This window comes from Syngnathus typhle, linkage group LG19 (assembly GCF_033458585.1).
Source record: "Syngnathus typhle isolate RoL2023-S1 ecotype Sweden linkage group LG19, RoL_Styp_1.0, whole genome shotgun sequence".
NCBI lineage: Eukaryota > Metazoa > Chordata > Actinopteri > Syngnathiformes > Syngnathidae > Syngnathus > Syngnathus typhle.
The window spans coordinates 632527-643867 of NC_083756.1; the positions used below are offsets into that span (position 1 = coordinate 632527).

At 40.7% G+C, this 11341-nt stretch overlaps 1 protein-coding gene across 1 annotated transcript; it reads left to right on the forward strand.

Annotated features, from left to right (window-relative positions):
- Nucleotides 1–5571: 5571 nt before the first annotated feature.
- Nucleotides 5572–9918, forward strand: LOC133143948 (uncharacterized). The gene is made up of 9 exons (XM_061266243.1): nucleotides 5572–5925; nucleotides 7038–7135; nucleotides 7339–7473; nucleotides 7922–8070; nucleotides 8172–8308; nucleotides 8401–8494; nucleotides 8634–8757; nucleotides 9359–9578; nucleotides 9654–9918. Coding segments are annotated over exons 1-9 (1086 nt in total). The 5' UTR covers nucleotides 5572–5797; the 3' UTR covers nucleotides 9655–9918.
- Nucleotides 9919–11341: the final 1423 nt, after the last annotated feature.

Here is an 11341-nt window from a genome sequence, read left to right on the forward strand (position 1 = left end):
TGCCGAGTTATTCACTGCGCATGAAGAAATGACCACCTCCAACGTTTGGTTTATGTTTTATAAGCATTTTTAATTTTATTGCTTAAATCGCATTTTCTCGGCGAGCTGAGCGCTTTTTCTGAATTGTGCCGCTCCTGTCACTCTGGTTAGGTTGGCATCGAAAAAAACGCTCTCGGGTGCTTTAGAGTGCCGAGTTTATCACTGCGCATGAAGAAATGACCACCTCCAACGTTTGGTTTATGTTTTATAAGCATTTTTAATTTTATTGCTTAAATCGCATTTTCTCGGCGAGCTGAGCGCTTTTTCTGAATTGTGCCGCTCCCGTAACTCTGGTTAGGTTGGCATCGAAAAAAACGCTCTCGGGTGCTTTAGAGTGCCGAGTTTATCACTGCGCATGAAGAAATGACCACTTCCAACGTTTGGTTTATGTTTTATAAGCATTTTTAATTTTATTGCTTAAATCGCATTTTCTCGGCGAGCTGAGCACTTTTTCTGAATTGTGCCGCTCCCGTCACTCTGGTTAGGTTGGCATCGAAAAAAACGCTCTCGGGTGCTTTAGAGTGCCGAGTTTATTACTGCGCATTAAGAAATGACCACCTCCAACGTTTGGTTTATGTTTTATAAGCATTTTTAATTTTATTGCTTAAATCGCATTTTCTCGGCGAGCTGAGCACTTTTTCTGAATTGTGCCGCTCCCGTCACTCTGGTTAGGTTGGCATCGAAATAAACGCTCTCGGGTGCTTTAGAGAACCGAGTTTATCACTGCGCATGAAGAAATGACCACCTCCAACGTTTGGTTTATGTTTAATAAGCATTTTTAATTTTATTGCTTGAATCGCATTTTCTCGGCGAGCTGAGCACTTTTTCTGAATTGTGCCGCTCCCGTCACTCTGGTTAGGTTGGCATCGAAAAAAACGCTCTCGGGTGCTTTAGAGTGCCGAGTTTATTACTGCGCATTAAGAAATGACCACCTCCAACGTTTGGTTTATGTTTTATAAGCATTTTTAATTTTATTGCTTAAATCGCATTTTCTCGGCGAGCTGAGCACTTTTTCTGAATTGTGCCGCTCCCGTCACTCTGGTTAGGTTGGCATCGAAAAAAACGCTCTCGGGTGCTTTAGAGTGCCGAGTTTATCACTGCGCATGAAGAAATGACCACCTCCAACGTTTGGTTTATGTTTTATAAGCATTTTTAATTTTATTGCTTAAATCGCATTTTCTCGGCGAGCTGAGCGCTTTTTCTGAATTGTGCCGCTCCTGTCACTCTGGTTAGGTTGGCATCGAAAAAAACGCTCTCGGGTGCTTTAGAGTGCCGAGTTTATCACTGCGCATGAAGAAATGACCACCTCCAACGTTTGGTTTATGTTTTATAAGCATTTTTAATTTTATTGCTTAAATCGCATTTTCTCGGCGAGCTGAGCGCTTTTTCTGAATTGTGCCGCTCCCGTAACTCTGGTTAGGTTGGCATCGAAAAAAACGCTCTCGGGTGCTTTAGAGTGCCGAGTTTATCACTGCGCATGAAGAAATGACCACTTCCAACGTTTGGTTTATGTTTTATAAGCATTTTTAATTTTATTGCTTAAATCGCATTTTCTCGGCGAGCTGAGCACTTTTTCTGAATTGTGCCGCTCCCGTCACTCTGGTTAGGTTGGCATCGAAAAAAACGCTCTCGGGTGCTTTAGAGTGCCGAGTTTATTACTGCGCATTAAGAAATGACCACCTCCAACGTTTGGTTTATGTTTTATAAGCATTTTTAATTTTATTGCTTAAATCGCATTTTCTCGGCGAGCTGAGCACTTTTTCTGAATTGTGCCGCTCCCGTCACTCTGGTTAGGTTGGCATCGAAAAAAACGCTCTCGGGTGCTTTAGAGTGCCGAGTTATTCACTGCGCATGAAGAAATGACCACCTCCAACGTTTGGTTTATGTTTTATAAGCATTTATAATTTTATTGCTTAAATCGCATTTTCTCGGCGAGCTGAGCACTTTTTCTGAATTGTGCCGCTCCCGTCACTCTGGTTAGGTTGGCATCGAAAAAAACGCTCTCGGGTGCTTTAGAGTGCCGAGTTTATCACTGCGCATGAAGAAATGACCACCTCCAACGTTTGGTTTATGTTTTATAAGCATTTTTAATTTTATTGCTTAAATCGCATTTTCTCGGCGAGCTGAGCGCTTTTTCTGAATTGTGCCGCTCCCGTCACTCTGGTTAGGTTGGCATCGAAAAAAAACGCTCTCGGGTGCTTTAGAGTGCCTAGTTATTTACTGCGCATGAAGAAATGACCACCTCCAACGTTTGGTTCATGTTTAATAAGCATTTTTAATTTTATTGCTTAAATCGCATTTTCTCGGCGAGCTGAGCGCTTTTTCTGAATTGTGCCGCTCCCGTCACTCTGGTTAGGTTGGCATCGAAAAAAACGCTCTCGGGTGCTTTAGAGTGCCGAGTTATTCACTGCGCATGAAGAAATGACCACCTCCAACGTTTGGTTTATGTTTAATAAGCATTTTTAATTTTATTGCTTAAATCGCATTTTCTCGGCGAGCTGAGCACTTTTTCTGAATTGTGCCGCTCCCGTCACTCTGGTTAGGTTGGCATCGAAAAAAACGCTCTCGGGTGCTTTAGAGTGCCGAGTTTATTACTGCGCATTAAGAAATGACCACCTCCAACGTTTGGTTTATGTTTTATAAGCATTTTTAATTTTATTGCTTAAATCGCATTTTCTCGGCGAGCTGAGCACTTTTTCTGAATTGTGCCGCTCCCGTCACTCTGGTTAGGTTGGCATCGAAAAAAACGCTCTCGGGTGCTTTAGAGTGCCGAGTTTATCACTGCGCATGAAGAAATGACCACATCCAACGTTTGGTTTATGTTTTATAAGCATTTTTAATTTTATTGCTTAAATCGCATTTTCTCGGCGAGCTGAGCGCTTTTTCTGAATTGTGCCGCTCCCGTCACTCTGGTTAGGTTGGCATCGAAAAAAACGCTCTCGGGTGCTTTAGAGTGCCGAGTTATTCACTGCGCATGAAGAAATGACCACCTCCAACGTTTGGTTTATGTTTAATAAGCATTTTTAATTTTATTGCTTAAATCGCATTTTCTCGGCGAGCTGAGCGCTTTTTCTGAATTGTGCCGCTCCCGTCACTCTGGTTAGGTTGGCATCGAAAAAAACGCTCTCGGGTGCTTTAGAGTGCCGAGTTATTCACTGCGCATGAAGAAATGACAACCTCCAACGTTTGGTTTATGTTTAATAAGCATTTTTAATTTTATTGCTTAAATCGCATTTTCTCGGCGAGCTGAGCACTTTTTCTGAATTGTGCCGCTCCCGTCACTCTGGTTAGGTTGGCATCGAAAAAAACGCTCTCGGGTGCTTTAGAGTGCCGAGTTTATTACTGCGCATTAAGAAATGACCACCTCCAACGTTTGGTTTATGTTTTATAAGCATTTTTAATTTTATTGCTTAAATCGCATTTTCTCGGCGAGCTGAGCGCTTTTTCTGAATTGTGCCGCTCCCGTCACTCTGGTTAGGTTGGCATCGAAAAAAACGCTCTCGGGTGCTTTAGAGTGCCGAGTTTATTACTGCGCATTAAGAAATGACCACCTCCAACGTTTGGTTTATGTTTTATAAGCATTTTTAATTTTATTGCTTAAATCGCATTTTCTCGGCGAGCTGAGCACTTTTTCTGAATTGTGCCGCTCCCGTCACTCTGGTTAGGTTGGCATCGAAAAAAACGCTCACGGGTGCTTTAGAGTGCCGAGTTTATTACTGCGCATTAAGAAATGACCACCTCCAACGTTTGGTTTATGTTTTATAAGCATTTTTAATTTTATTGCTTAAATCGCATTTTCTCGGCGAGCTGAGCACTTTTTCTGAATTGTGCCGCTCCCGTCACTCTGGTTAGGTTGGCATCGAAAAAAACGCTCTCGGGTGCTTTAGAGTGCCGAGTTATTCACTGCGCATGAAGAAATGACCACCTCCAACGTTTGGTTTATGTTTTATAAGCATTTTTAATTTTATTGCTTAAATCGCATTTTCTCGGCGAGCTGAGCACTTTTTCTGAATTGTGCCGCTCCCGTCACTCTGGTTAGGTTGGCATCGAAAAAAACGCTCTCGGGTGCTTTAGAGTGCCGAGTTTATCACTGCGCATGAAGAAATGACCACCTCCAACGTTTGGTTTATGTTTTATAAGCATTTTTAATTTTATTGCTTAAATCGCATTTTCTCGACGAGCTGAGCGCTTTTTCTGAATTGTGCCGCTCCCGTCACTCTGGTTAGGTTGGCATCGAAAAAAACGCTCTCGGGTGCTTTAGAGTGCCGAGTTTATCACTGCGCATGAAGAAATGACCACCTCCAACGTTTGGTTTATGTTTTATAAGCATTTTTAATTTTATTGCTTAAATCGCATTTTCTCGGCGAGCTGAGCGCTTTTTCTGAATTGTGCCGCTCCCGTAACTCTGGTTAGGTTGGCATCGAAAAAAACGCTCTCGGGTGCTTTAGAGTGCCGAGTTATTCACTGCGCATGAAGAAATGACCACCTCCAACGTTTGGTTTATGTTTAATAAGCATTTTTAATTTTATTGCTTAAATCGCATTTTCTCGGCGAGCTGAGCACTTTTTCTGAATTGTGCCGCTCCCGTCACTCTGGTTAGGTTGGCATCGAAAAAAACGCTCTCGAGTGCTTTAGAGTGCCGAGTTTATTACTGCGCATTAAGAAATGACTACCTCCAACGTTTGGTTTATGTTTTATAAGCATTTTTAATTTTATTGCTTAAATCGCATTTTCTCGGCGAGCTGAGCGCTTTTTCTGAATTGTGCCGCTCCCGTCACTCTGGTTAGGTTGGCATCGAAAAAAACGCTCTCGGGTGCTTTAGAGTGCCGAGTTATTCACTGCGCATGAAGAAATGACCACCTCCAACGTTTGGTTTATGTTTAATAAGCATTTTTAATTTTATTGCTTAAATCGCATTTTCTCGGCGAGCTGAGCACTTTTTCTGAATTGTGCCGCTCCCGTCACTCTGGTTAGGTTGGCATCGAAAAAAACGCTCTCGGGTGCTTTAGAGTGCCGAGTTTATTACTGCGCATTAAGAAATGACCACCTCCAACGTTTGGTTTATGTTTTATAAGCATTTTTAATTTTATTGCTTAAATCGCATTTTCTCGGCGAGCTGAGCACTTTTTCTGAATTGTGCCGCTCCCGTCACTCTGGTTAGGTTGGCATCGAAAAAAACGCTCTCGGGTGCTTTAGAGTGCCGAGTTATTCACTGCGCACGAAGAAATGACCACCTCCAACGTTTGGTTTATGTTTTATAAGCATTTTTAATTTTATTGCTTGAATCGCATTTTCTCGGCGAGCTGAGCGCTTTTTCTGAATTGTGCCGCTCCCGTCACTCTGGTTAGGTTGGCATCGAAAAAAACGCTCTCGGGTGCTTTAGAGTGCCGAGTTTATTACTGCGCATTAAGAAATGACCACCTCCAACGTTTGGTTTATGTTTTATAAGCATTTTTAATTTTATTGCTTAAATCGCATTTTCTCGGCGAGCTGAGCACTTTTTCTGAATTGTGCCGCTCCCGTCACCACAGCAAAAACTGGAGTGTTGAAATTTCAGGGTTAAACATGTCAGAGTTGATTTCAACTCTCAAAGTGTCATTTTAACACATTCTGATTAAAATGGTGTTCAGTGTTGGAGTTATTTAACAGAGTTATTCCAACCTAAGCAAATCAACTCTGTAGAGATGTAAAGTGCATCTCGGCCGAGTTAACTTGCTTGATAGGCCCCTGGGCTTCAGTCCAGGTAACCCCATGTGTTATGCCCCTGGGCTTTCAGCAGGGTGAACCCGTGCATCAATCAATAGTCTCCTGTGCGTGGCGTGGTCAACCGTCGTTTATTTCGCTGCTGGAATCAAAAATGGATGCGGAGTTGGACTTTTACACGAGGTAAGCTACAAAATCAAACTTGTAGGAACAATAACATTGAATTAAACATCTGCTGAGAATATTTATGTAACTTTGCTAAGCATTTTTTGTGGTTGGCACTGGACAGCGAACGTTTGGATTTTTTTTTTAATGCAATGTTAACTTCACCACTAACGTTACCACTTGCTAAAAAATAAACATTAATAAAAAAACGGTTTCCTATGTTATCCTTTGCATTTTACCAAGTCTCACGCGTGCTTGAGAGGTTGTATAAACAAGGCTTCATATTTAACTGTCGAATATAGTTTGGGGCTAACGTTAGCACATGTTAAAAAGCTAACTTGAAGTTCATGGCGGGTGCATGGCATGAGTCCGACTGCCCAATACTTCCTCTTCCCATTTCTCCGACCATACACTTGTTAATTTCTGCGTCCATTAATCTAACCTTAACCCTAATCCTAACCATAACCCTCTAGAATAAGTAAGGGATAAACAGTTCAGAGGTTGTTATGGAGAAATAAGCCCCGACAGGATGAACTTTGGCTCCAACACGAAGTGAGGAGTTAATTCATGCAATTAACCCCGCACTTTGCATAGGAGCCACGGCTAGAGTGAAATAATTAGCCTAAACAATTGCAGTTGGGTGCCTGTGTGGCAGACTCCCTGTGCCACTGCACCGAGACGAGTGTCCGAGGCTCTGATCATACAGGTGTGGTTAATAACTCTGATTAATGGGTAATGTAGGTAATGTAGTGGGCAGTCAGACTAAAAAGGGTCAACTTTACTGGTGCTGTGTTGTGTTTGTTTGGTCGCTGAAAACCAGCTTTTAACAGAGGGGAATGTTTTAATAAATCAGTTTTGCCTCAAATGTAAATGTTAATTACGGTAGCATGTGCTGCAGTCACTACAGCTAGTCGCTGCCACGTTCATCAATGAGAGCGTTTCCACTGGGCCTGCTGTGGCATGTTTTAACAGCCTCCCAGCAGCTGCTGAATGTGTTTGATCTTAGACATGCAGTGAAATTAATAATGAAACAATTTCTTGCATGATACACAACGTTTATGTGAGTGTTAAATAATTATTTCTTGCATGTTAAGTGTTTACTGACATTTGTTTGTTGTTGCATGTCTCAGAAAAATGTTGATCCAGGTTCGGTATTGCCAACAGCAGAAGTATGTGAAGTTGGATGAGGTTGATGGATGTTTTGATTTTGTGCAGTTCCATGACAAAGGTTTGTTTTTGTTTTACTTATGCTTGGTTTGATATAAAGGGCAGAACAACGCCCCTTTCTTTTAAGATTTGGACTGAAAAGGGAATGTATTTTATGCAGGGCTCTGAATTTGTTTACAGTGGTGGATTAAATTATTGAATGTGAAATGAGGCAAGATCAGTGCTAGCTTAAAGGTCCACTCAGATGTATCTTGTCTTTTCCAGTCATCGAGAGATTTTGCCTGCCACCTGACGCAAAATTAGTGTACAAAGATGCAACAGGGACAGAAGTTGATGAGGACATTTTCAGTGACCTTGTCAGCCAAGGCAATGTGACTCTATCAGTTTTCTCAAATGACGGTGAGAAATGTAAAGGGGTAAATTACATAATGCAATGTGTAAAACACTAATGCAAATTTATAAGTACAGAAATACAGTAAACAATTTCAATTTAATGTTTTCAGAATTAAGTCATTTAATACACTTAAAGGTGGATCAAATATTCAATATCATTCTTTGTGGTTACACAACAGGGACATTCAGCCTGACTTTTATTAAATGGTTTAAATGTCATTTTAACTGACATAAATCCAACATGAATACCAAATGTATTTTTGATTAATCTAATTCATGCCTTTAAAACAATTTCTGAAAATATTTCTGAATTGCCTATCAAGACTGAGAATCAATTGATTAAATGAGTTGAGTCTATGGTGTGCCGTTGGCTTGGTTAGATCAAAAATCTTCTATGACTTTTTGTATACTGCAAATAAACACCCCACCCCCCTTTTTTTTTTTTTTTTTTTAGAATTTTCTGATTGCTCCTTGTCCTCTCCATCCGATTATTCTGATTCAAGCTTCAGTTCATGTGCAAGTACATCAACTATACTCCTAGATGAGGTTCCTAGGAAGAAACCAAGACTTGAGGGCCCACTTACTGCAGCATCTGCTAGAAAGGTTGTGCTAAGTACTCACAGGTTTCTTAAAATCAACATTTGTCATCCTTAAACTCTAGAAAGGCAGTTTATCACATTTGTTTTTTTGCTTCTTTTTCAAAGTTGATTGAAGATGTCCTTGGTACCAGCTCAGGTGGTGAAGAGGTCCTTCAAGAGTATCACACAACAAAAACTCTAACAGATGCTACCAGAAGAAAGTTGGTCAATATAATAGTGGCACACATGATTGATAAACACGGGTATGTGTGTTCTATTTGTCTGTACTATCCTTTTTTTATTAACAAGTTAACTACTTGGCCCTTGTATTAATGCTAATTTGATCTTTTCTCAGGCAACTCCCCAGCAAAGCTGTTCGAGAAGAGTACGCTCTTGGGATAGTGACAGTGTTCCCGTCCCTCAAAGACCCATACTCCAAGAAAGGCTATGTATAGTCATTATTATTGTACTCTCTGTTTACATAATTTTCATGTTTTGTCTACATTACAGTAACATTTAGATTTCTGAAATTTCACAGTAGCTTATGAGGTTGACATCACATTAATTTTGAATGTATTTCCATTTTAGGAACATTTCTATGATGCTGCAAGCAGCACCGGATACATTTCTTGGCGTCTGAAAACGATTCAGAGAAAGATTCGAAGAGGACATGCATCTACAAGTAGCCCCACTGGCTTTTCCCCAGGAGGAGGTCAGTCTATCTATCTATCTATCTATCTATCTATCTATCTATCTATCTATCTATCTATCTATCTATCCTATCTATCTATCTATCTATCTATCTATCTATCTATCTATCTATCTATCTATCTATCTATCTATCTATCTATCTATCTATCTATCTATCTATCTATCTATCTATCTCTATCTCTATCTCTATCTCTATCTCTATCTCTCTCTCTCTCTCTCTCTCTATCTCTCTCTCTCTATCCTCTCTCTCTCTCATATCTCTCTCTCTCTCTCTCTCTCTCATCTCTCTCTCTCTCTCTCTCTCTCATCTCTCTCTCAATCTCTCATCTCTCTCTCTCTCTCTCTCTCTCCTCTCTCTCTCTCTATCTCTCTCTCTCTCTCTCTCTCTCTCTATCTCTCTCTCTCTCTATCTCTCTATCTCTCTCTCTCTCCTCTCTCTCTCTCTCTCTCTCTCTATCTCTATCTCTCTCTCTCTCTCTCTCTCTCTCTCTCCGCAACTGTCTTTCTTTCTCTAAGTACCCCTCATTTTTCTTTCTTTCTTACAACTTCATCTAGGGTGTTTCTTGTTTTTTTTCTTGAAAGAATTGTGTGCTTTTTTTCAGGAGGCCCAAATGTGCGCAGGTCCATTGTTGTTGACCAGCAGCTTGATGGGGATGCATACCAGGAAGCCATCTCCTTGCTCAACCATACAACAGACAGTTCCGTAATTTTTCTGAAGATGAGAGAGACCTTTCGAGAAATCGCCAAAAACTCATCCACGACTCAGACAAAACTCAAGATATCTTCTCCATCTTCCCAAGATTCCTGGATACAAAGGGATTGGTAAGTATGAAATGGGATTTTTAGAATGCCTTGAAATGTGCTGAATGTGGTAGTAGTACATTTGCTTTCTTATAGATGAATCAAGACTTCACACTCCTGTTTGAAGAGGAGGTTTCCAACCTGCTGCTCCAGAAATGGGATCCGTTCTTCAGAGATAACGTCATCAAAGAGGCCAAGCGGCTCACCCCAACACCTGAGCTGCGCCGAATGCTGCAGGCCGCAGAGTCTCCAGGAAGTGAACTTGATGAGGCACCAAGTGAGTTTTGTTCGATAGAATTTGTTATAAGCAATTACAGTTCAATAGTCTTGTGATTAATAAAGACCGATTGATTTTATGTTACTGGACTTCAATTGTTCGTTCATTCTGTGTATTTCTTTTTCTTTTTAAAAAAAATAATAATTCTTTAGCTGTCAGTTTACAGTTTATTGAAGCACATTTCAACTCTGTTTTTCACTGTTACATTTAAACAGCAGGATTTAAAGTTTTTTTCAGTCTTTTTAACATTTCCACTGCGTTTAGCCCTTTACAAAAGCCATTCCCTTCTCAGCTCACAGGAAATGCTGGTTCTAGTTCTCATTAAAACTTCAACAATAACTTGTAAAATATTTGCAGTTAATTCATTCTTGTTACTCTCCATCCATAGCCTATGACCAAGAGATGTCCGCCCTGTTGCTGTTGTTGTACCTTCTTCCACCACCACCAGGGCGACCGAGGTTTCCAAAAATCAGTGCCTCTGATGCAGTCGAGAGACTGGTAGTCTTTCATAAGGTAATTGTTCCTCTCTTTGTTTAAACTTATTATTACTCCATCCACTAACAGTCTGACAGCTGAGTGTGGCCACTTCCCTCCCTTCCTCTCATTGACATTCAAAAGCAGGCACTGATCTGAGAAAAGCAGAAATAGATTATGTTTCTAACTCGCAATATCAAACAAAGTATTTGCCTTACAAACATTTAATACATATCACCATGTTCAGTAAGGTCATCTGACCCAATTAATCTTCACCACAGTTTGATAAGAGGTATGGTCCTCTTTTTGTCGGCTGTTGTTTGGGAGCTGGGTTGAGCTCAAATCTTCATGCTCTGCTCCTGCTCTGTGCCTTTGGCCAGCTCATTATCAACATCTAGGTACAGGTGCAGCCTGGTGCTTGTTAAGCTGTGTATAAACACAGCCCCACACACAGCTAAATCAGACTGATATACACAGCTTTTAACATGTCAAGTCTGTCTGTCTGTCCCCACTGTCCATCTTTTGTTTTTCTTTCTTCTTTCTCTCCCTTTTCCTTCCCCTCTTTCTATCACCCCCTCTCTCTTTTCTTGTCTTCTACCACATTTCTTTCTTTCTTTCTTTCTCTACCCCCTGTCTTTTTCTGTCTTCTGACCTCTTTCTATCACCCCCTCTTTTTATTCTGTCTTCTACCCCCTGTCTTTTTCTGTCTTCTGACCTCTTTCTATCATCCCCTCTCTTTTTATTCTGTCTTCTCCCCCCTGTCTTTTTCTTTCTTTTTTTCCTCAATCTAACCCCTCTGTCCTTTTTCTTTATCTACCCCCTCTGTCTCTTTCTTCCTTTCTTTTTTTGTTTCCCAACAACATCTTAAACTAATTTACATGCATTTCCTTCTGGAAATGCTTTTTCTAGTTATGACTAATTCATAGTTTTCATGATGATTTCTCATCTCACCCTGATTTGTAGGATGTTTGAATAATGACTTCTGTAACTCTATTTTCTCTGACTTGCCCTGACTCTGTCCAATACCCTTGTG